This window comes from Platichthys flesus, chromosome 5 (genome assembly GCF_949316205.1).
Source record: "Platichthys flesus chromosome 5, fPlaFle2.1, whole genome shotgun sequence".
NCBI lineage: Eukaryota > Metazoa > Chordata > Actinopteri > Pleuronectiformes > Pleuronectidae > Platichthys > Platichthys flesus.
Window position 1 is genome coordinate 18,523,867 of NC_084949.1, and position 26,268 is coordinate 18,550,134.

General features: G+C 41.8%; 2 protein-coding genes across 2 annotated transcripts; both read left to right on the forward strand.

Moving 5' to 3' along the window:
• Positions 1-284: 284 nt before the first annotated feature.
• On the forward strand, positions 285-10,298 carry LOC133954521 (tetraspanin-5). The gene is made up of 10 exons (XM_062388982.1): positions 285-739; positions 2,040-2,090; positions 3,544-3,690; positions 3,793-3,963; positions 4,070-4,195; positions 6,146-6,193; positions 6,804-6,920; positions 7,014-7,075; positions 8,005-8,057; positions 8,148-10,298. Exons 1-9 carry the CDS (start codon positions 656-658, stop codon positions 8,015-8,017), a joined length of 819 nt encoding a protein of 272 aa, XP_062244966.1. The 5' UTR covers positions 285-655; the 3' UTR covers positions 8,018-8,057; positions 8,148-10,298.
• A 3,202-nt stretch (positions 10,299-13,500) lies between these two features.
• mttp (microsomal triglyceride transfer protein) lies at positions 13,501-25,379 on the forward strand. The gene is made up of 18 exons (XM_062387699.1): positions 13,501-13,716; positions 15,086-15,267; positions 15,372-15,515; positions 17,839-17,946; positions 18,035-18,151; positions 18,672-18,811; positions 18,894-19,044; positions 19,568-19,725; positions 19,885-20,053; positions 20,330-20,437; positions 20,638-20,850; positions 20,963-21,174; positions 21,267-21,364; positions 21,636-21,757; positions 21,877-22,104; positions 22,458-22,582; positions 24,257-24,427; positions 24,525-25,379. The coding sequence occupies exons 1-18, from the start codon at positions 13,662-13,664 to the stop codon at positions 24,670-24,672; spliced, it is 2,649 nt and encodes an 882-aa protein (XP_062243683.1). The 5' UTR covers positions 13,501-13,661; the 3' UTR covers positions 24,673-25,379.
• Positions 25,380-26,268: the final 889 nt, after the last annotated feature.

Below are 26,268 nucleotides of genomic sequence, written 5' to 3' on the forward strand. Positions count from 1 at the left end.
GTCTATTATTTTTTCATTATCTAATAGATATTATATCAAACAATTATTTAATATTGTATTTAATATATTGCATTCATTATGTATGCAATATATGGAATACATAATAAATAAGGGTTGGCTATTCAGCTTAATTAATTAGTACTCTATGAATAAATTATAGTCTAGTTAATTATATATCAATGCGTTGTTTTATTTCCAGATTATTTGCGGTCGCTGTGCTGGAGGAAGTCCCGCCTCCGCTGACCACCGGAGACCCTCGATTGGCTCCCGGCACGCGTCGATCAGAGAACAGCCATGTCTGTATTATGGCTCAGCTCCGGGAGAGGAGACCTTCGGCTTGACTCGGTTTGACTTCGGGGGGATTTATCTCACGGTTTTACCTCTGGAGAGCGGATCCGGGATCAGCTGGTGCATCCTCGGAGGAGCTCGGGCCGCGCTGCCTCTTCATCAGCGGACATTCACGATGAGGAAGATGAGGGAGATGATTTTTGTTGTCAGCCGCTGAGACGGAGCGGAGCCGCTGCCGCTGGCTTTCTGTCGAGCCCGTTAGAAATAAAGAGGGTGTTTCTTCCAGGAGGAGAAAAGGCGCTCAGAGGATCACAGATGCGATTCGTTTCCCCCTGAGGCTAGACGATCACAACAAAAAGGCGTCCAGATGATGTCAGGGAAGCATTTCAAGGCTCAGGAGGTGAGCTGCTGCATCAAGTACTTCATCTTCGGATTCAACATCATATTCTGGGTGAGTCCGGCCTGCACGTGAATCCCCAGCTCCTCTTTCTGAAATGACAGCTTTTTGTTCTCCATCTGCAGCAGCTTGGAGTTCTAATCCCCTGACATCACTGGGTGTTATTATTATTATTTTTATTATAATATTTCCCTCCCCTGCTCCTTATGTGCACTTGCTCCGTGTATCAGCTTTGTTGTTTTTTTTATCGCCCCCCTGTTGTTTGTGTTGTCAGCAGCATCAGGGGTTTCACTGAAGCTCTGATGAAGGGCTGCGTGGTTTCCTCTGGAAGTGAGATAGCATCATCTGTTCACTGGAGGACATTTCAGTGGGTCCCTGGTGTTTGGGTGGAGGCACAGTAGAGGCAGGGCAGTCATGGTCATCCTGAGGACAAGAGAAAGAGAGAGTAAACATCTCCTGTGGTTTGGAAAACAACAATGACCTCATGAGGAATTTCTGGAAGGCCCATTTTGAACCAGGCGGGCTTCTTCTGTAGTATACTGAGGAGCAGAAGTGGTGTCAGACATGAGGGTTTAAGTAATGTAGTTCATTAACGGTACAGACTGGAGATCAGGGCAACTCACGGTACATGATACATGACTGTAACCAGGTTTAAGTTATAGCACTAATATCGATAAGGGATGATTATGGCTGCAAATAGCCCTGTACATTATTTAAATAATGACTGTTCTATCAATTCTTTGTAACTTATAAAATCTGAGCAAGTTGTTAAACAAAAGTAAGATAAAAAAAATGTGTGATGTAGAACATAGATAAGAAGCAAAATGTGTGTTAAATAAATGACTAAAACAAAGTAAGAAATGACAAATTTATGATCAGCTTAATGTGGTTCAGTTCACATGTTGTGCTTAATTTGTCCTGTGGCCTTGAGACAATGTGATTTACAGCGAAATAAATCAAATTTTATTGAAACGAATTGATAAGTCAACATTCAGCCAGTAGAGAAATGTCCCCACTGCCCTGAGTCCTGAGTCCTGACTTGAGTTGTGGATTTGAACTCTTCCACTGGAAGTGGAAACTCGTACTAATCCGCTCGGGCCGTTTAAAGATGCTCTCTAATGTGGGAGTCTCCAGCTGGCTTCAGTCTTAGCTGAGAAATATTTAGTAATGGAGCCGAGCCAGGAAACTCTCTCTGTGGTTTCTCTGTGTTCGTGCTTCTGTGTGATGACTACATGTTGCAATCACAGAAAAATAATCCCTCTCTCTCTCTCTCTCTCTCTCTCTCTCTCTCTCTCTCTCTCTCTCTCTCTCTCTCTCTCTCTACCTCTCTCTCTCTCTTCTTGCTCTCCCACAGTTCCTTGGAGTGGCGTTTCTGGGCATTGGCTTGTGGGCATGGAGCGAGAAGGTGAGTTTTAGGAACACTGTGGATCGCTTCACTCAAAGACATGTGCAAATACTTAAGTCCATGAACTAAGTGGTGTCATTTACCTTCACCACTGGTCATTACGCCCGTTTGTCTGCACAGAATGGAAGCAGTGGCTGAATCAGAAAGGAATGTCATGATTTCCGGTGGGACAACCCTGTGAACAATAGACTCTGAATGGATCTGATGCATTTCACAGATTCATTCATTGTGTGGCCTCAGTGGTGGTTTTGTAACAAGAGGACACACAGTCCAGGTAGAGTCTTGGATTTCACTGAAGACTTTCCAAAAAGAGCCCGTCTGATTTATCAGTTAGCCAATCAGAGTTGGCTGAGCTGAGCCATTCACAGACACGCTGGTATAAGAGTTTATTTTTCTGGATATGCACCATTGAAAACTTTTATTAAACAGAATGAAAAATGCAGAAAGAAATTGCATTTATATTTTATGTAACAAAAGTCAAATAATGTATTTATCTTTATATTGTATATTTTCATACATTGACAACGACATCTTGCCAAATTTTCTGTATATCTGCTAATTGGTATGGGAATATTTGACGCCCTAATATTGAAATCAGCTTCCAAAATATCAGTCCGGCCTAATTTTTAATGATTTTCATTTCATTTTAGATTAATGCTAAACACATGACTGCAACTAATGATTGTTTTCATTGTTTAATAAATAATAATTTAATAATGAAAACAAGACTGATTAAAATGACAATCACAAATTCCTGAAGCCAGAGAAGAAGTTTTGAAATATCATGTTTTGAATGAATCCAGAACCCAAAGAGATTCAATTTACCCTCACATAAACGAAAAAAATTGCCAAAATCCTCACACTTGAAAAGCTGGAACAGAGAATATTTAACATTTCATCACTTTAGTTCAGCTAACATGCATCGGTGCCAAGAGTTAGATAAGAAGATAAACATTGCTTAGCTTGACTTAACATAGCACAAATAGCTTGGCTCTGTCCAAAGGTAACACAAACCATCTATCAGCACTTTTCGAGTTCACCTACTCCAAACACAAACTGATGTGAGATTTGCTATGTGCTGGGGTCTCTCTTAGCCAGGAGCTGACCAGGAAGCTACTAGTTTAAAAACACAAATCTTAATTTCAACACTTTATTTTAATCTGGATTAAACAAACGAGCTACAGTGTATGAATGTAAGGCCTTTAGAGAGGCTGGTAGACAGATTAGGTTTAATCTGGACAGATCCAGGCTAGATGTTTTTCCCCGTTTCTGGCATTTGTGCTTAGCTAAGCTAACAGGCTGCTGGTTCTTTTTACATATTAACTGTCCAGATGTGATAGTAGTTTCCGATTGATTCGATTTAATAACCTACCTTTGCTAAACGTGATTTCTAACCATTTCTCTTTAAATGATTTGACCCTTCTATCCATTCACTCTTTGACTCCCTCACCAGGGTGTTCTCTCCAACATCTCGTCCATCACGGATCTGGGGGGTTTCGACCCCGTGTGGCTCTTCATCGTGGTGGGTGGCGTGATGTTCATCCTGGGATTTGCCGGTTGCATCGGGGCGCTGCGGGAAAACTCCTTCCTCCTCAAGTTTGTACGTTCCCTCAAGCCTTCGTCCGAGAGGTGTAAGTCCTCCATCGGTGTCATAATATTATTAGTGGAGTTCAGGGAGCTGTGAATGTTTGTGTATTTCCAGTTCTCCGTGTTCCTGGGTATCATCTTCTTCCTGGAGCTGACTGCAGGAGTCCTGGCCTTTGTCTTCAAAGACTGGATCAAGGACCAGCTCAACTTTTTCATTAACAACAACATACGCGCGTACAGGGACGACATTGACCTGCAGAACCTGATAGACTTCACCCAGGAATATGTGAGCACGATCTCTCCTCATCCTGAGTATTGATTTCTCCTTAATGTTGTTTTTAACCTTGTGAGAATCATATTTATTAGTTTTTTTTGTCTGTTTAAACTCGCAGTGGGAGTGTTGTGGAGCTTTTGGAGCCGATGACTGGAATTTGAACATATACTTCAACTGCACTGATTCGAACCCGAGTCGAGAGAAATGTGGAGTGCCCTTTTCCTGCTGCACCAAAGATCCAGCGGTATGTGTCACCAAAACACAACGCAACTCAAGCCAAAGTTATTAAGATCATAAATTTGCCTCAAGGGGAATTACAGTCTGTGCAGCATTATGACACAATCTGTGCTCAGACCCTCATCAAACAAAGAGAAACCAAAGTCCGTCAGGTCCCGTCCAACTCCTGGGAGGTTGGCCTGGGTTCAGTTGGGCTTTATTCAGGCTGGCTGAGCTATCGACTAGATGTATTGCACTGCACGGTTTCTACTGACCTTATACTAGGAGGCCAGGTGGAGAAAGAGTGGCTCCCATAGACGAATATTCAGATACAAAATACAGAGGATCTGCTGAGTCCAGTGAACGTCTGAAAGCATCTATACAAGAGCATTCATCCGTCTAGGAGAAGGAAACAAACACAAAGAGGGGGACACAGATAGATATAAGGAGGAGGCTGATCCTGAAGGATGAAGATCCAGATCCAAAACATCTGGAATGAGGCACTGAAAGCTAGGAGAGGGAGAGAGGTCTCTGGACGGCCAACGGTCCAGCACCGGAGAACATGAGAGAAAAGAGACGACAGACAGAGGGACGCCAGGAGAGAGGGAGAGGGACAGCAAGAGAGAGAGAGAGAGAGAGAGAAGGGGGGAGATAGAGGGAGAGAGAGAGAGATCTTGGAGGTTTATGTGTTTGACAGAATAAGTAACAGATGTTTAGAGAGATGGTTATTAGAAATGTTACAGTAATCTTGTCTGTGGCACTTATACTACATCAGTATTAATGGATTCATGAGACTAAGACTGACCGAGGAATGATGACAGCGGGCCAGGCCTTAAATAATACAATATTTAACTGGGAGTCCTTCTAATTCACAAGCAGTTAATACCCTTTTATGGTAAAAACTAAAAAGCCATGGGTGTAATTTGGTGTTCTTGTAGAATGTAATCTCTGTAGGTCTCGGTTTAACATGTTGAAACTTTTACGCTGTCTGCAGTTGGAGTGGACATAGTGAAGCGCCTCTCTGTGACATTACGCCTGGTTATCAGCGTCCCCCAGCAGCCTGACTGACGTTGTCGGCTGTCATGGCTGACTTCCAACAGGATGTCCGGGCCTCAGTGTTTAGCCCTCTCTGGGAGGAGTTCACTTAAATCGTGGCACTTTTTTTTGGCAGAAAACTGCTGCGCCACTGTAAAAAGCAGTGACAGCAGCAGAACATTTACCACAAAAGTCTGTTTTCATCTGCTGACATAAGGACGTGCCGTTCCAACGAGGTCATCCTCTTTCAGAGGAACACCTCCTTAGGATTTGCAGGAAACAGGATATGAAGATTACACCATGTTCCTGGATTTTTAACACACCCAGTGAAGACTGACTTCAGTATCTGTCAAACATTAAACACACCAGAGCATCTTTAGGCCAAGTTTGAACAAATCAGTGTTTTGTTCTAATATATATTTTCTGATGATTTCATGCCACTTGTTTCTGTATGCAGTTTATGTAAAGCCCATTGATTTTCCATGCATATAAATGTGCTACATAACTAACATAAAGCGTTGAATTAAGGTAATTGAGGCCACATGACGTCAGAGGCAAATTATAAGATGGTTGATAAGACATTAAATGCCATACAAACAGTTAACAGTTGATAAAATGACCAAAACCATCAGTGAGAAAAACGATGTAACGTATACTTTGACATTTTAGTTTGGTCCTTGTCCAAACCATTAACATAGAGGAGGCCAGATTTATGACCATACTGCAGCCAGCCACCAGGTGGCGATCAAGATGTGTCAGCGTCTCTTCTGAGGGACCATCATGTCGTCCAAATACAGTCTGTGATCTTGACCCTGACAGAAAGTGGCAAAAATCATTTAAACAAAATCAAAGGAAATCCTTGTTGAAACCAAGCAGCCTCAACTCAGTCAGCTCACTTTATATTCCTGTAAATATCTTGACTTGAACTGACTTCTCTTCACAGGAGGACGTCATCAACACTCAGTGTGGATACGACATCCGAGCAAAAGCGGTGAGACAACTCTTAGCAGAACCTGAGACCCTCCCCTTGTCTGAAACCATAGTGGAGCCATAACACGAGGAGTGTGAGCTGCTCAAGCTTATGCTACCTCAGTGAAATTTATATGTCTGGATGAGGTCGTTAGGTTCCCCACCCCAAGAACAATATTCCTCTTTCACTGTGTTTCCCCCCAAAACTCCCCACTCCCCCTCAAACACAGCAGCTGGCCCTCCATCAGTACACTGGCTCCTGTGGTATTACTCATGCTGCAGCAATGCAATGGGAGTTCAAAACCCCTCCCCCCCCGCATAATTAGCTGTGGCCGTACTCCACAGAAGCATAATGTAAGGAAAAGGCTGTGTTTGTTTTCTCGACTTTAAAAAAAGGCAGAGTCAGAGCAGGAGAACAGTGAGTAGAGTGTGTGTGTGTTAACAACCAGGTAATGAAAATAAGAATAATATGCTGCCATTTATAAAAAGCTTCATAAAGAAGTTGTCATCTGTACAGTAATTCTAAGATTTCAAACTTTTCAGGATTAATAAAAGTAAAAGCCCAAACATTTCATCTGCATGTGATTATCAGGCTGTGATGTTGGTCTGACCCGTCGGTTCTGTTCTTCCAGGACTCTGAGCAGCGAACGTTCATTTATATCAAAGGCTGCGTCCCCCAGTTTGAGAAGTGGCTTCAGGACAACCTGACGGTGGTGGCAGGCATCTTTATTGGGATTGCGTTACTGCAGGTGAGGAACAGTGTCAGCGGTTTGCTGCTCTGACATCTGATCTCTGTCGACTTCTCACCAATCTGACGCGTCGGTTTGTTTCTTTGGTCTCAGATTTTCGGCATTTGTTTGGCGCAGAATCTCGTGAGTGACATTGACGCGGTGAGAGAGAGTTGGTGAGTATCCACAGTTCTTTAATTCGATTCAGGGAAATATGTACTTGGACTGACTTGCACAATCGTATTGTGAGACTGATGTAGTTCAGGTTGTGGACTTTTCTAGGGTCCATACACCTTGCAAGAAATCTCCATTAAAAACAACACTATGTAACTTTTACCCGGTAACAGCGCCCCCTGCAGTCAAATGTGGTGATTAATTCTGTTGGACTCTGTGTCCAAGCACTCGAGTGGCTTTCATGTGGAGAATAAACTAAGTCTGACAATGGATAAACCAGATATCTGACTGCGTATAGTCCAACTCTCAGAACTAAAACTAGGGCTGGGGGATAAGACAATATCAATAATGATCACAATATAATTCTCATCAGTAGCAATATAACAAAAGTCCAGTATCTATCTGTAAAGTCCATTGTGCAACCACTGTGAGATGGGATAATCCTAAACCACAAAGAGGAGATAAAACCACAACATTTACTCAGGAGCAAAAATGTGCCTTTAAACTAAAAAATAAATAATAATGTGCAGTTTATTCTGATGATCATATCAATATTAAATGATTTGAACATTTTATCTTGATAAGATTTTTGGCCTAGCTCTAACTGAAACTCAACTGAAGGGTGAAGAGCTGCAGCTGTAACAAACACACCGAAATCTGTTTAGAATTCTTCTTACTATAAAAGTTTCTCTGAATATTGTAGATAAACACTGGTTTTTAATGACCTATAAGTCTTTTAAACTACTGTATGGTTCAGGCTTCCTCTTGAACAGGAGATGGTTCCCTCTCATTACTGTTACATAGAGCAAGTAGATGATGTCCAGGGTCGGGAGTGGGAATGCTTAAAAGTAGCCAAGAGCTGTAAGCAAGTTCTGTATCTGTGCATTTAATTTCTCGATTGTTCTTAAATCTGCCCACTTGCTTTGTGCAGTTTGTTCACCTAAGACCTCCGCCGAGGCACCAAAGGCAAGAGGGATGTACCAGGTTCGTACTATACTGTTCCATCATTAACCTTTCAGATCCCATCTCACCCCTGCAGATTGTCTTCATACTGAAAGTTTGTTTCTTTTACAGGACTCAGCAGTTTGGACAACAGCACCGAAAGAAAATGAATCAATCAGTTGATGCGTCCGGCAAAGACGAGTCTCTTTCATGTGTACATAGTAAATCTTAGAGTTATTTTTAGAGTTATCTGTGGCCTGTTTTTGAATGAAGAACCACCTCTGAAATGTGCTGCAGCTCTTTGTGCAGTAAAAATGCAGTATTGGCAGGTGTGACGACGCACAGTGTGGGAGACCAGCCTGTGATGATGAGGGAACTTGTAGACGGGACACGTGAAGGTATATTTGTCATTTTTCTCTGAGGTAGCACTTCATTTATAAAAACCTCGTGGTTTTATACGTCTCACAGCTGCAGGTTTTTAACACTGCATGTTAGGGTTGTGTACAGAGCTGAGGTGATTCTGGAAATGCACTGCATGCCTTTTGTCTACTTGAAGGACATTGGCTCTCCTGACTTTGTTTCATTAATGTAAAGTTACAATATATTTGTCACTAGAATCGGCTGGTTAGCACTTTGTTGAATGTTTAATTAGGGAGATATACTTAAAAGCTACGGAGAGTTTACTTTAAAATGTATTTGCATATTTGGGTCGATGAAGTACAGATATATACAGATTTGTGGGGCTGAGGTAAAAATACTAAGGGAAATCATGGATGTCGTAGGTTTGTAAAATTGCAGTTTGTATGCGTTTGGCAGTGAGGTAAAATCTTTAAATATAGTGAGAGAAACCAGAAGACGCGGCATGTAAATAATAATAATAAGAAAAAAAACTCAGCCTTATGCACTTTAATCTTCATATGAAGTGATGATGCTCATTGCAGCCACTCAGCTTATGTCACACGACGGACTGTTATTTTAGTCGTGCAGCTGCCACTGGAGGGGGCACTTTCCTTAGAAAAATACAACTTTGAAACTGCATCTGTAACTGTATGGTGCTTCACATTTGTCAGATTCATCTTGTCCAAAAGCAGCCTGACAGAAAGAAAATGTTTCAGCACATTATAAGTGTTGTGCCGTTCCCTGCACATTTACCTTTATCCCTATTATCAGTGTTTTATTCTTTCATTTTGAAATTGTTGTTTATTTGTTTCTTTGATGAAATCTGCCTAAATGATGATGTACTTTTTGTTGTCATCTCCCTCCCCCCCCCCCCCCCCCCCCCATCTCTGTTTTGAGCTGTAAATTTTCACTGGAAAATATGGAAAACAAGCTAATTCCATGGCTCATAAAGAAAATACGTGGTGGTAGCTCCTGATGACCGTAGAAATACTTTATAAATACATCTAGTTGTACTTGAAATCAGAGCACACGGCCGCTCGCACCAGCATCATTTTTAACTGCAAACTTGGAAACTAAGATACAATTTATATGCTTTGATTTGTACAGATTATAATCTACAGTATAACAGAACTAGACGTGTTCCCATACCAGCATCTGAAAAGCCTCTGATGGTGCCGCCAGGCATCGGCGAGTACGCAGATCTATGTACCGATGCCACGTCTTTATAATATTTTAGTTTCACCCAGTTAAATGTGCTAATTCTTTTTCCCCAAAATTTAAATAGCTCGAAACTGTGTAAGTCTTGCATTTGGAACACATCAAAGTCTTGCAGTGTGACAATTCAGCTAGTATTTTAGTTTGCTCTGGCCAACGCTACACTACTGGATTTCACTATGTCTTTGCTGCCCAGTCGCACAACTTTTAACAATGACATGTCGCATCATGCAAGAGTTCAGTTTTGAGCAATTTAAAGAAAATCATAGCTGTTTATGCCCTGATTTATATATGTCTGTTCTTTTACAGTTATCTACTTCTCTAAACAGGACAGCCGAGCATGGAAGTAAAAACAGCCTTTTCTAGTATTAAGTGAAGGTTACACAGCTAACCCTAACCTACACAAAGGATGTTAAACAGTACATGTCTGCAGTTTGAAATCTTCTGATCAATGTACAAAGCAGCCTCATGTCAAACATCTTTATTTCCCCGGTAAAGAGCTTGATATGATTGTTGGCGTTTACTGATCTCACTCTTTCTCACCACTCAGTGCCATACTTGTACCTTCTACATACTCTTGATGATTTTGTTTCATGTGTACTCCCAACACTTTTAAATGGACTGTGACAAGTTGTAAATATATATCTTAAATAAATGTGTTTCTTTCTACATTTGTGTCTGTGTGTCAATGTGATGTCTGTTGTTGCTCTCTGTCACACTTATGCATGCCACATTAACTTTTTCTAATAATTCTAAAAACAATAAAGCCTTTTACCCAGAGGCCCCAGGGATCAGGGGGCTGCCTGGATCATTCAGCAATGATAACAGGACAAACAGTGGAGGGTTTACTGTGGACAGAAGTCACTCAGGTCCACACAAACACACCCAAACCAAGGAGGTCCCTCATGCCTTTTACAACCAGTGACACACAAACACATCGTCAACATCCTCTCAACTCCACCACAACAACAAGCTGTATTTAAAGATGGACGGCATGGCAGCTTCCTGACAGTGAAGCCATATCTTGACTGCCACCTGGTGGCTGGCTGCAAAGTCCACCTCAAGTATTTTAATCTCAAAGATGTTTCTGTCATTTTAGACAGTTCACATTAATGCTTAATTTTTCTTTTAAGGTTGGTTAAATTGTTTATTAGTCATGTTCGGTTTTAATTTGTTATTTGATGCTATAAAAACAGGTTGAAGTGTGTATCGGTGGGACCTCGGTACTGCAGCTTTATCCCCTGATTGCTACTGAACAGAATCCGACTCCAAATACGCAAGATGGCAGCATTTGTATTCAATATGTTTCTGCTTCATGTCCGGATCGTGGGCGGAAGTGAAGACACGTCATCAGTGTGTAGTTTATGTTTGGTAGATGGTCGCATCCCATCCAGGTACACACACTCGTTTCTTTCCACACGTCAGAGGTAATTAACTATTTGAAGTAGATAGGCAGCTCTGATAAGTGTGTGGTTGCTGTGTTATCAGCAGCTGGTTACAAACCTCTGATCTGACCTTTGACCAGATACCTCAGAGTCACCTCAGAGTCACTTAGTCTCTACACTGCATAGAAAAACAACATCAGACTCACTGCTGCTGATACAATCAACCTTCCTCTCAAACGCTTTCATTCACACTGCAGCTGTTGTTTATCCAGGCGACATGATTGTGGTTTGATATATTACCCATGTAATGAATTAGTGTGTGTGCAGGTGTCTAATTCAGATGTTAGATGTATTCTAGCCACACACTACAGTAGATTTCCTTGATCATCACACAACCAGAGATGTCGCTCTAGTCACGTTGTGTCTTTCACACAGTAGAAATCTGCTGAGCTCTGTCGGCCCCTGAAACATTTAGACTCCCTGTCCCAAGAGTTGTTACTGGCTCCCGCTTAGTTTGAGAACTGATTGTTGCCATATGAAGTTAATATTGCTCCATCTTAGAATAGTGACCTCCTAGGTTACATGTTGCTACATTGAAACTTGTGACTGGAGGTCATTATGAGAAAATGGGACCCTGGGAATGAACAAAGCACCCCTTGGCTGAAAGCTCCCTCTGAGTTCATTGTGTGGTCATGTTCTGTCGTTGTGTAGCTGTTATGTGTCTCTTCGTGGTCATGTCGTGTTTCTATGTGGTTATTTTGTTAATGATTTTGTGTGTCTTTATGATGATAAAGTTGTCTTATCTGTGTATCTGTTTATTTGAATATATGTTGTTACATTATTTAACATTGTTTTGTAACCATTGTTATGCTTTTGTACTTTTATGTTTTCTGCTATATTAGGTTTGAGTTGTTTTTTCTTTTTTAAAACAAATAGTTATAACTTTGACCTTTGTCACAAAATGAGGGAAAACTATTTCATTTTTTTAAAGGCAGTCCTCCTCCCCCAGTGAGCCACAGGTCATGCCACACTTCCTGTGGAGGATGACCAGTGTTCAGGGGAGAAGCTCAGCAGCAGCTCCATGACTTCTGGCTGAAGTTGGACATTGACATCAGAAGTGTTATCTACAGAAAGAGAAGCTTCCTGACAGCCGGAGACGTCTGCATTTTCAGGACAGTGAGAGTCATCGGATAAGAAGGGGAGAGCTGATCCTCTGTCTGTTTTCAGTTTGACCCACAGAGGCTGCATAGGGAGACAGTTAATGTCAGCAGGCAAACACTGACACCTACTGGCTGGATTTGGTTTTGCTTCATACTGTTATTGACTCCTTTCTTGAGTTGTGTGATAAATCAACACTTTGATAATAACAGTAGTACAATTCATTTATATAACACCTATACCCAAGGCACTTTTACAAAGTATGAAACTGAAAAAATAACAATGATACAAACAAAGTACAGAAAGTAATGGTGGAAACTAAAAAACTAAAACATTGTTAAAAAGTAGCCTACCATTATAATGTCCAGAGGCAGCTGCTTCAGGATGGAACCTATTCTTTTTTTTACCTAAAGAACAGTTTAGTTTACCAGGGTTTAACAGCACACAAATACGAAATGCTTTATAGATGGTTTAAAAATAAAATAATAAGAAATGAAAGTTCAGTGAAAACAGTGCAGTGTGAGTAACAGGTGAGAATCACAACATTGAGTGAGTGTTTGATCTATTCTATCTAAACAGAGGCAGCTGAGTGGGTGTGAAGAGGTTTTTCACGTCCTAGTGATGAAAAATGATTAATGGGAAAGTGAGGGAAACTTTAATGGGTCCTTTCAGTTGATTGTATCTTTGTTCAACCTTCATCCATCCATACACATGTTAATGATGAGGAGCACCAGTGGAATAACAGCTGGATGTTGCAGTCCTCCATCTCCCACAGCTCAAACATCTTGTTTGTGAGTTCATATAACAAATGAACAAAACGTCTATTCATTTACTGGGACACAGGGTGAAATCTTCCAAACCTTAGGTCCTCCTCAGCTGCTGCAATATGAGCTGGAGGGCTGGTTCCACAGTGAGACGGCCCACTTCCTCCACCAAGACTCAGTGACACAGTCCTGACTGTTCATCCTGAGGAGGAATTGGGTGAAAGGTGCTAAACATGAGGACGTCTCTCCGCCACCTCCTGGTAAGTATACATGTTTCTTCATGAATTCCATCCTAAACATCATCATCATCAACCTATTGTTTGCTCACATTTGCATCTGGAAACTTTAGCATCCAGACGTCAAGTCTCACTTATTGATGAGCTGAATGATCAGGTAATCTCATTACATTGATCAATCAGTCAATCACAGCCGGCCCACTGTATTAAAAGAGGGCACCTGGCTGCTGCTTCTGCCAATAGCAGAGGCCGCTGTGGAATCAGTGCAACCCCAGGTTAATGATTCCCTGGTTATCTCGTACTTAGTACATGAGCGTGGAGTTTGGAGTCTGCCCTCCTCGGTGATAAAACCCAACAGAAGAAGCTCGGACCTGCTTTGCCTTTCTTTTTTTGGTCCACTGCTGCTACTGACACTGACGCTTCTCCTCTGTGTGTGTGTTTGTGTGTGTGTCGGTTTTGATCCATCTGGCTGCAGACAGAGGACACACCATGTTACCTCTCGTTGTGTTCTTGCTTTGTACAGCTGTCTCAGCTTCTGCCAAAGGTGAGTGGATGACATATTCAGACTTTTGTTATTTATTGTTCTCCGTGTGCTTATTTACTTGGGATGTTTGGAGGCGAGCGGATCCTCTCAGTTAATCTCTTATAAAGAAGCTAGAACATAATCTAGGTCCAAAACAATTATCCTCCAAACAGCAGTAAAACAGTCAAGGGAAATAATGAAACAGAAAACAATGTGGTATGTAGTAAGTAGTTTTGCCTCTTGAAATATCTCATTCTGTGTTTGACTATAGACAAACTGATCCAGATTCATTCATTCATTCATTTAGTTGTTGAAATTAGCTCCACGTCCCCCAGTGACCGGTGAAGAAATCATAAACTGACACGTCAGTCTGTCTTCCCTCGTGGGCCTAATGTCATATCTGACCTAGAGCCTGTTGTTAATAGGTTCAGAGGAGAGATTTTTATCTGCACCACACTGTGAACACACCCAGTGATTGAATCACCTCAGTAGTGCATCCAGGGAGGCTCTTTCTGAAAAGAACTGAAAAGAGGATGAGAAACAGAGTGGTGGGTTTAGTGGAGGTCAGATTTTGAAGATACAAAATGTTTTTAAGAAGCTCCGAACACAGAAGGTATGAGATTTGTGTTGCTGTGTGAGTTACTTTGAAGAGCGTATACCTCAACCGGTCTCCTTCCAAGCAGCAGCAGCTTTCACACACTCATAGTATCTGTTTCCTAAATCTGCCTTTAATTAACAACTAGATCCATGAATAATCCCCTGTGAAAATGGTGAAACGCCCCCTCGTACAATGTGAAAGAAGATTATAAAACAAATCCTGGTTTGGACCCCTGATCCGGATCTGCAACAAAAGTTTACAACTCTAAGTTTGACTTTCTGCTGCTCAGTGGGATTCTCACTTCAGCTTCATTTTAGTTCCTATTTTTATCTGACATATGATTCCAAATATTTCTCCTACAGTTTACAAGGCGAGACAAGACATTCAGCAAGTCATACTTGAGACCTAAGGGAGATATATAGAGCCATTAATACATTAAGCAAGGCATCTCCCTCAAGTCTCCAGGTATGACTCATTAAATGTCTCGTCTCACCTCTTTCTCCATGTGAATTTTAGGAGAACAATATGAGAAACAAGTCGGACAAAATTTAAATTTAACTGAATTAAAATATGTGTGGACGTGAAATGAAACTAAACATTTGCTCTGAAGAAACCCATTAAATATTACTTAACAGACGCATTGTTTCTTTTGGCAAACAATAGTAATAAAAAAATAGATTCTGCACAGATAGACCTTCAGTGTCTCCACACTTCAATAAGACAACCGCCGAGAGTCTCTCAGCAGATGACTCTGACGTCCTCCGCTCATGTGTGTGTCCTGTGTTTCTTCAGGTGGTGCCGCAGGACCCCGGCTCAATAACAACCAGCTGTACAAATTCAGCTACACCACAGAGGTGCTGGTGGACAAGGCCCGGGGGTCGAGAGACACAGGACACAGGATTTCAAGTGATGTGGACGCCTTCCTGGTGTGGAGGGATCCGAGCAACAAGGACGACCAGCTGATCCAACTGACGGTAGGGAGAGAGACAACAGGATGTTGAACTGATGGTGTGTTGAAATGGTACAGAAAAAAAAGAACTGGAGGCTTTGAATGATGAGGTGAATCTCTATTGAATAGATCTCAAACGTGAGGCTGGAGCCTGTGTCCCATCGATCTGCGAAGAAGAGCGTCCTCCATGGATCAACAGTCGAAAGCGTCATGGGGGAAACTAAACTGGCAGCTCTGACAAAACCTTTCATGTTGCATCTTAGGAATGGAAAGGTGAGTTAAGAGACTGTATTTTCATACATTTTATGAATTTGATCTGTGCAAAAGTCAAAATCCATAGTTTTTAAACTTAAGACATTGATGTAACCTAAGCCGAAACTGGTATCACCTGTACAAGCTCATATTGTTTAGAAGTTTTCTCTTATTTAAACGTACTATCAAAGTAATTTGCCCTTTACCATTAGGGGGAATATTGTTGGCAAACATTAATGTGGTCTGTATTCACTCCAAGTAGTACTTCCTGTCTTATTTATGTAATATAATATTCACCCTAACCCATCATTTTTCACCTAACCCACTTAACCTCAACACAAACCTGTAATTAGCGACATTTGTATTGGGGAGTAAGAACAAATATAAGAAACGGCTCAAAAGACCTGTGATTGTACAGATTATGTTTGATTTGTACTGTCAACCACTTAAGAGTCTTATTCACTCTATACTCTAGGTGACATTAGAAGTTCAGAAGCTAATTGTAGGTGTTGTCTTCAGTGAATTATTGCGTTTCACTTTTGCTGGAGCGATGATGCTGGCAGGGGAAATCCCAGATGTGTGTGTGTGTATTCGTCTGTGTGCAAAGGTCAGCAGGTTCAGAAGGTCATTGAGTGAATGTGTGTGTGTGTGTGCAAAGGTCAGCAGGATCAGAAGGTCATTGAATGAATGAACAAACCTGATTTCCGGTGTTGTCCAACCTGGTTGATAAGACTCATGTTAGTTGTGAGATTTTTGAGCTTCAGCCAAACTCACCCTCTGTTCTCATGTCATATCATCCATTGATAAATGAGCGATACGCTGGTTGTATGATTTGCCAAACCTCGGTAGAAGAATGATATGATGGTAAATACTGCTGAAGAGTACAAATACAAATGTTCAACCTACACTGGAGCATATAGACCTGACAACTGAACATATTTCATCTTTCAACCCGCTTGAGGAAAGTGGCCTGGGCCTGAGAAGAACCCATTCAAATTTGGTGCAGATGTGCATTAAGGGGCAGATCTGGGAAGTTGCACTTTCTTTAACTATGTTTTGTGACAACATGAATCATTTACAAATTTCCGACCACCTTCTTTTTTCTTTATATTTGTTGTTTGTCCCTGGTGGCGATATGAGCTCTACTGCGTCAGTCTAATTTTAACAAAAGTTAAAAATGTAGTATCTTATCTCCATATGAGAAACAATATTTTCATTTCCCTGGGGTAAAGCAGCACTTACAAGTTGGCTTAGATTTCACCTATTAGGCTAAATGTTGGTCTAATGTGGAGTTAGGTTCGGACAAAGGAGCTGTTGTTGTGTGTGTGTGTGTGTGTGTGTGTGTGTGTGTGTGTGTGTGTGTGTGTGTGTGTGTGTGAAACCTGATAGATCAGTGTCTCCCCTGGTGTTGTTGGTTATTTATAACAGTGGCAGGCTGTGGCAGGTACACAGAGCAGCAGTGGACAACCTATTTCGGCTGCTCCTATCTGATGTTGTGGTCGAGCGCCACAGATAAATGACATACTGTATAGGCGACGGTGTGGGATGATGTAATCCGCCACTTTTCTCCACTCATGACCAGGACACGAGTCCCTTATTCAACCAAAGTGAAATGTCACGGGAGAACTTTGTGATGTGATGTTGTTTATTAGACGATGATTTAAAAACAAATAAAAGGTTCTAAAAGAAGTTCACAGGTCAGGGCTGTGTACTCATTTTTTAGCATTAAGAAGATCGTTTTTAGGTCCAACTGATACAGCAGCATGACCCATGATATATGTTAGCTCATATCATTATCGTTGTCGGCCTTTTACGTTGGCAGATAATTACAAAAAGTGTATTTCAGGTCAGAGAAAGTTAAGTTTACTTTTTTACTTCACTCACTACAATTGTATCATAAACTGTAATTTATATTATATATTTTTTGCTGAAACCAACATTGGTTGATAAATCATTACAATGTTAAATTAAATACCTATTAAACCTATTAAATATCATCCTCCACCGCCATATTCAAGTAATAGTCAGATTCTAGCTATGTTTGGGATTTATTCTTTCTCTAAAAGTAATGTGCGAATACCAAAGTATTTCTGCCGTGTTTTTGATCTGCACTTCAAAGACTATATGTTATTTTTTTATGTAATGATCTGTAAATAGGATGATGTCACGTGTCATGTGCACAAGTGTGCAGGGTAAGCTGACACCCTGACAGCCTTTGTGGGTCGCAGCACCTAGGTACAAGGCTGCATCAATAGCTGCTTTACCTACAGTGCATGTAAAAGTTCCACAGTTGAAGCATAAATTTTGTTTAACATGTTTCTTCTTTTTCACACATCTTCTGTAGGCTAAAGCATTTTATTCCTACTGGACTGAACCAGTCACCATCAAAAACCTGAAGAGAGGGCTGGCCAGCTTACTGCAGCTACAGCTCAGTACTGGGAAGGTCATCGAGGTAAAGTGCACGATGATTCTCCCGTCGCATTCATGTACTTATATTATATCGGAAGACATGTAACATCTTGACTTGTGTCTTTGGACAGAACGATGTGTCTGGACGGTGCACAGTCGAGTACAAGGCAGCTCAAGGTCAAGTGACGAGAACCAAGAACCTGGAGACGTGTAAGACGGCAGAGACGGGATTCACCACACACAGTCAGGTCAGTCAGCGTCCACAACTCAGACTGTGTGTAAAAATGGACGACGTGTCTCCACTTCCTAGCACTGTCTGGGAATGAAGCCAAAATGTCCCAGATACGAACGCTGCCATCTTGACATAATTTGCATCAAGGTCTCGCTGATACACGAGCTCGAGCAACTGCAAGTCAATCTCAGCTGTCAATCGTAACATTTTATAATATCAGATATCTCAGTTTAAAACCAAACTGAGATAAGAACTATCCAAAATGACAGAAAATAACCTTTGATAGAATTTGATGTGATGTGCATTTTGACTTTTCATTGGGTCAATGTCCAATCCACTAACATGGTGGAGGCAAGGTTTATGACCTATACTGCAGTCAGCCACCAGGGGGCGATCAAGTAACTTTGGCTTCACTTTTGAGGAGCCGTCATGGCGTCCTTCTTTATATGGAGTTTCTCGATCAGACAAACCCACTAAATTGCTAAAATATGAATATTGCTGACTTGCTCATCACGTGTCAACATGTCCCCCTTCAGGTCTTGGGTGTGAACAGGAAGTCCAGCTCTGTCACAGTGTTCACTCTTGAGGATGGTTTCATCCGCTCTGCCGCGGCTGAAGAAATCCACTTCCTGGGCGTTAACGTTCGCAGAGCTGTGGCAGCAAGAGTCGTGTCCAGGTAAATACCTTACAAGCAGATAAATCAGCTGTTCTGTGTTTCATATGAACAGACTGTATATTTAAATGTTCTTGTTTTACAGGCAAACCCTCACGCTGACAGGCACTGGGGCTGGACCACTAGAAGCTGCTGGGAAAGACGCCGCTGGTGTCGTCAAGTCAATCGATGACAAACTTGCAGGTGTTGGTATCGTGGCTGAGAAGTTCACAGCCCAGTGCAAGGGTTGTCCATCAGTGAGTTCACACATTCACTTTCAGACTTAAAAATAGATTTAGGAGCTCCTTCCTGCAACTCTGCATATGTAACAATAATTCTGGCAAATCTATGTCTTATTTTTTCGATTAGTTCAAGACATGAAGGCACAAAGAGGAAAATTCAGGTTTCAAACAAGGTGCTTTGAGTTTGGCTCAACCAAATCGTTTTTTTGGAACCTGTCTCACTGTCTTATCCCTACTCTTTCTTGACGTCTTGATGTGCTGGTCACTATTTATGAATTCTTACAACTCATTATAAGTTGCAGGAATTGAAGTCTTTCAGTATTTTTACTTATGAAGGTTCAATAAGATCTCTGCAGAACATTATTCAATCAGTAAAATTCTCATTTCATTTCCTTTTGAGTTTTCTCTGATTATTATTACAAATTACTCTTAAAAGGCAGCAATAATTAATGGATACCGTTTATAACATGTAACATATGCAATTAGTGACTGAAGACGATCTGTCTTCTAATCCCCTCTCCTGGGTTTGTCCTCCTAGCTTTTTGAACATTGGCAGACTGAACAGAAGCAGCTGGAGCCAGCGAGCCTGTCCAAATCCATGGCTCCACGGAGCTTCCTGGCCCTCATCCAGAGCATTCGGAAGGCGTCCAAGGACGAGATCCTCAAAGTCCTGACGAGTGCCAGCAAGACATCTCTGTAAAGCAGCCCCTCCTCTTTTCCTACATCATTTACCTCCTGTTGACACCACCGCTCTGCTGGTCCATTGAATGACTGGAACTCTGAAGCTTTGCAATGTCAGGATCTAAGAGGTTTGACTCATTATTACTCTGTGTCATGTCGCCCTGCTGCTGCCAGACCTCAGGTGGTGGATGCTGTGACCTCCTCCCAAACCGCTGCGTCTCTCGATGCCATGCTTCAATTCCTCAACTTCACCGACTCCAAAGGTTTGGTCCTGCAGGAGAGATTTCTCTACGCCTGCGGCTTCGCTTCACATCCCAATGAGAGGATGCTCCAGGCTCTGCTGGTGAGTGGCATGTAGTTGTCGGTAGTTAATGACATGAACATTTTCTATTTTATTGTTTTTGTGTCTTTTGTTGTTTGTTGCCTTGTTTTGCACTTCAGAACCACTCAACATGAATACATCTGTGCCCAAATTAATAGTATAGTTTGAAACATGTTGAGACTTTTATTTTTTTGAGAATCAAAATTCAATCAAAAATCAAATCATGATATTCTTGTAAATTATATACCAGCGTGTAATGTTCTGTGAATTCTTATCAAAATTGGTTTTTATTTTCAGGAAATTTCTAAGGGAAAGATCGGCAGCCCTGACATTAAAGAGTCGGTGGTGATCATTATGGGAGCCCTGGTCCACAAACTGTGTAAGAAAGGAGAGTGCAACCTACCGGTAAGTGGAAGATAGCAGCCTCTGAGAAGATACAAACACAAATACAAGTTCATATTAAATCTAAAGCTTTGTATTGAAACACGTGTTTTATGTCAGGATGTGAGATAAATGTGGGATTGTCCTGTTACATTCAAACACATGAAACCTCAGTGGATCCATGAGCTGACTGATGACCCTCTGCTGTACTGTTTACCTCTCAGACCGTGGTGCAGGTGAAGAGGCTGATCCTGGACGGGCCTGACAGCACGCAGGTGGCCTCCGAGGTGCAGATGTACCTGCTGGCTCTGAAGAACTCTCTGCTCCCCGAGGCCATTCCCATCTTCACCAAATATGCAGAGTCCGAGGTGGGAGCCTACTGCACCATCGCCCTCACCTCCCTGCAGAGATACGACGTAGAGCTCATGACCGATGAGGTACGCAGCAGTACACATTTAGTTTGATCAGATGTTTGTTGATGTGAACAATAAGTGGACTGAATTATAGTGGAACAGAATCTGACCCCACGTATTTCCCTGTCACCTCAAGGTGAAACAGACGGTGAACAGGGTTTACCATCAGAACCGACGGATCTACGAGAAGAACGTGCGAGCTGCTGCTGCGGACGTCATCCTAAGTAGCAACCCGTCCTACACCGAGGTCAGGAACCTGCTCCTGTCCATCGGGAACCTGCCTCATGAAATGAACAAGTACATGTTGTCTAAGATCCAGGACATTCTCCGCTTCCAGATGCCTGCCAGGTGCGTTGAGGGAAATCCAGTGGAGTAACTTTTGATAGAAAGTGGGTAAAAACCGGCATTGATTTTCTAAAACTGCACTCTGCCTTTTTCAGCAAAATCATACGCCAAGCTATGAAGGACATGAATTCCCATAACTACAACCGGTTCGCTAAAGTTGGGTCATCATCTTCCTACTCAGGATTCATGGCTCGTAAGTTATCATCCGTTTTCTCTAAGCCATAGACTATAAACAAAGATGGACGACGTTCCGAAAAGTGAAGCCAAACCATCTTGAGCGCCCCCCTGTGGCTGGCTGCATTATAGCTTTAACATGTCTGAGCACATTAGACTGATCATGGAGACCTGTTCCTCCAGGGTCCTGTGCAATAAGACTTGTAACATTGCAGCTACATGCATGCTAAGTGAGGTATTTGAATGATTACCTTGAGCACAAGAATAAACCAGAATTCCATTCTCTGCAGAATCTGCTGACGTGACGTCCACATACAGTTTGGACATCCTGTACTCAGGCTCTGGGATCCTGAGGAGAAGCAACATGAATATTTATGGTGCCAGTAAAGGAGCAATGCTACATGGACTGCAGGTGAAGAAATAACAGAAATAATTAGATATGAATGATTGTGTGATAAAATGGTAATTTCAGGTCATGTAAGTGAAAGTTCTTTATTGATAAGATGTATGGATATTCCTCACGTCTACCAGGTGGCGATTGAGGCTCAGGGTCTGGAGTCGCTGATCGCTGCCACCCCCGACGAGGGAGAGGAAGACCTGGAGTCGTTCGCCGGAATGTCGGCGCTGCTGTTCGATGTCCAGCTGAGGCCCGTCACATTCTTCAAGGGCTACAGTGACCTCATGTCAAAAATGTTCTCCATGACCGGGGATCCCATGAACGTAGTGAAGGGCCTCATCCTGCTGACTGACCACTCTGAGGTAACGAGTCACAACCGAGAAATGAGCGAACTCTGGTGGTGGGAATCAGGGCTAGTGGACGACCCTCTTTACCTCCTGAGCCACAGCCCAGCCGCCACTGGCACCAGTCCTAATCCTTATTCTTATAACATATTCTGTATGAATAAGATAAGATAGGATACGAAGATGGTCCTTTATTTGACTCACTATGGGGAAATTTGTTGTTACAACATAGAGGGGACGGTAAAAATAAGTACAAAAGTATGAAATGAGTCAACAATATAAAAATAAGGAAATATGAGAAATATGAAAACAGGATTGCACCAACTATTGCTCAGTTTGACAGTTTTTTCTCGTCCTCTCCGGTCCTGCAGGTCATTCAGCTTCAGTCTGGTCTGAAAGCCAGTGCAGAGTTTCAAGGAGGGTTAGCCATCGATATCTCTGGAGGCATGGAGATCAGTCTGTGGTACAGAGAGTCCAAGACCAGCGTCAACAACAGGTACGTTCCAGAGACGATGCACTCTGCCGCTGCAGCAGGTGATTTTGTCCAGGGGCCCAACTTAGTCGCCTGAGAACCTATAACAGCCTGTTATGTGCTGCATACTGTATGTGGGTCACAGAGTCGAGAACAAGTGCTGAGCGATAGATTATCTCACTGGGTGCGTTTGTGAAGAACTATATGTACAGGGTGATCTAACAGAGGGCAAAGGCCTTTTGTGATAGACAGATAATTCTTAGAAAACAAACCTTTGTGACTGCTGCCAATAGATTCCTGTGGATGGCGGATTCATGTGCACTTTAGAGAGGCTATAAGTGCCGCCTGATTCATTTCTTCCACCGGCACGTTGGACATGCTCCAATATGGTGGCTCACACCTGTCTCATTTCTACGTTTGTGTGGACATGACATCAACTCTGTCGAGCTCCCTATTTTAAAACTTTACAGTCAATGGCAGCTGAATGCAGCGAACGTCATTACACCAGTGCTGCTTCAATTGCTGCATCTGGTGATGAAAGCAGGTTTGAACCGCACTGCTGCAGGTTCTTCAAACAATCATTTATGTGATATTTTCCAAGCACTTTGTCATATTCTTCATATTCTTTGACTTAAATACTGAGAATTTTCTCTGCTAACTGGAAAAAGCAAAAAAGTTAGTAGACACTTTTTTCAGCTTGTAAATTCCACTGGCAATGCAGGAACATTTTAATCTATCACCAGACATAGTACCATATAATTACACGTGCATTGTTAATGCATTAAATGTAGAGCCCTATGTGTAAACTTCAATCAAGATTGACTTGCAAAACATTGAAATTAAGGAATTTAGAAATCCAAGTTAGGTGCAACAAAAAATCCTGATCCTGGGAGATAACATCACAACAATAAAAATCACTTCATCACTGTTCAGAGTCACATGGGTTTCAGAGGGTCTTGGGTTTGCACTTCAGAACGGTCTGACCCGTGTGTGCAGGGGAATGGCAGAGGCAGGTGAATGGATCAGCATAGTTGTACCTCTTCCACTCTGATAATAGACTGGCATGCTATCTATAGACGCAGAACAAACCACACTGGCATCTGTGCCAAGGCATGTCTCCATGAGCAAAGTTACAGAGGTTGGATTTTCAACTGGTCTGGCACAGACTTGGAACCTGAGGTGAAGTTGGCACTCGGTGGTTAAACTCTCTGCTCGTTTGGTGTTTGAGCTTTTGAGCCACTGGAACACAAAACTGGCCTCAAACGAGGAAATCAAGGGGCCAGTGTCAGAGAAAAGTTGTTTTGATCATATCAAGGGTAACTTACAACGAAATTGTAACATCTGGTGTCCAGCAGCACTGACAAAGAAAGTAAAATCAGGCTCATAATCCATGTTGTGTTGACAACTGTTGTTGATTGAGCACTGAGAAGGGAAAAAGATTAACAGACCTCTGTAACCTGTCAGTTGTTTTACATCGCACAAGGAAACGATAAACCTGAGTAAAGAGATGTAGTCCGGCCACATTTAGCATCCACTGCTTTGCAATATGACATCACCGGATGTTTGTATTGTTACTGAATTTTGTGCAACGGATGAATTCAACTATATTCACAGTCTGTCTTTATGAAACCGGCCCAATGTGTTAGCTTTGCCCACTTAGCGTTTCTTAACTTGACTTTCCCCTTCTTCTTGTTTCAGAGGAGCGCTCGTGGTCACTGGTAATGTTACAGTGGACATGGACTTCATGAGAGCAGGTGTGGAGGTCAGCTTTGAAACAGAGGTCTCGCTGGACTTCATGACCACTGTCCAGTTCTCTGAATATCCCTTCCTGGTGTGCATGCAGATGGACAAAACTACCTTCCCCTACAGGTACTAAATGACCCTCTCACTATGCAAAAGATTAATTGGGTTTTTCAATATTGAATCAACAAAACCTAACTTGTGATTCTTAATGTTCTGCTTTCAGTGAACACCTGACCAGATATGAAAGCCTGTCATCAGGTAAGAACGTGATGACGCGTAAGACCAAGAAGGAGCTGCTGCCCGGCTCTGAATTCCCTCTTCACCAGGAGAACTCGAACATGTGCAAGAAGATTTTTGACTCCAGCTGGTAGAGACGGCTTGAGCTGCCTCCAGGAGCTTCACTCAGAGAGGATTCATTGCATTCAGACAGCATAGCACACCTCAGCCTCGAGCAGTGAGTGACTGCTAGAGGGGAAACTGGTGAATGTCTTTTTATAACAACACATGCTGTGTTTACATTCCTGTGAGTATTTAAGTGACTTTAATTTGAACTTTGTTTGAAATCAGGAATTCTTGCATTGTCTTTATATGGATTTCTTTGAAAATGTATTTATGACAGGCACATACTGGATGTTTCACTTGATGTGTAATACTCAGCTTGAATGGTACCAATCATTTTTCCCCCCAGCACAGCCACAGTGAAGATGTACACTGTATGTAAATATCCCACTGGAGATAATTAATTAATTTCCCCATGAACAGAAATTCACCTTATAGTTAACATTCCTTTGTTTTTTAATTAAATGTATTTAATGTGGAGGAGCAGTTCAGTGTTTTATATATGCATTCATCATCCATCCATCCATCCATCCATCCATCCATCCATCCATCCATCCATTCTCCCTCCCTTCCCCTTTTCTGATGGAAATGATATCTATCAAACAATGAATCCATCAACACTTGAAACAATTTTTTTGTACATTGCTGCAACAGCTGAACTTGTGTTTCCATATTTAGGGATCGGTTTGTTGGATTTGTAATCGACTGACAATAAACATGAACTGGAAACACTTGAAAATACCTTGGACTCTTTGCTCATGGATTTAGCGAAACAGTTACAAATGTTGTTCCTTTCGTCTTTAAAGGGGCATTCCAAATAGTTTCCTTGTCAAAGTCAGTTTATCTGTTCATCTTATCAGTTTATATAATATATTTATTTAAGGCACGTTGTAATGTGACTTAAAATCCACAAATGTATATTTAAAAATATTGCGTTAAATTACATTTTTAATATATTTTATGATCACAAACCTTACGAGAACGTTTGTCTTGATTTCAAATAAAGAAGACAGAAAAGCAATACATTTTTACCAGTGGATGAATCCGATTTGATCCTCATACTTTCCACCACTGCTTTTAGTTTGTGACCAGTCAAACAAATCATTAGCCTCAAGGGTGCTCTGCTTTAGTTCCAGTTAGTGATGTTATTATCCTAAGAAGATGAACTACTATCATGAATTAATTAAATATAGTATAATGTCTGCTACACATCAGTATATTAAGCGTGAGCCTATTAGCATGCTAACATTGTAAGCTAAAGCAATTGCAGGTCTCACAGAGTTGGATAATGGCCGCAGACTCAGTTGTGCTTATTGAAAATCTGTGTTTTCTTCGGATTCTGAAGTGTAGAAAGAGATGAGATATTTCAAGATAGAAAACAAAAATTGATTCTGTCAGCCGCATTAGCTATACTAGTAAACAAGTGTTTATTGGTAGTATTGGGTGCATAAGACAAAATGTTCCTAAGTGCATCTTGTTGATCCAGGTGAGGCAATCAATCTTGACTCTTCTTGTGTCACAGCGGTGACATCAGAGCCCCTGCTGGCATCCAAACACAACAACTGGGCCTTAATGTAGACTCTTTAGAAACCACCGAGAGCAGCTGGGGCCAAACCAGTGTCTGCCAG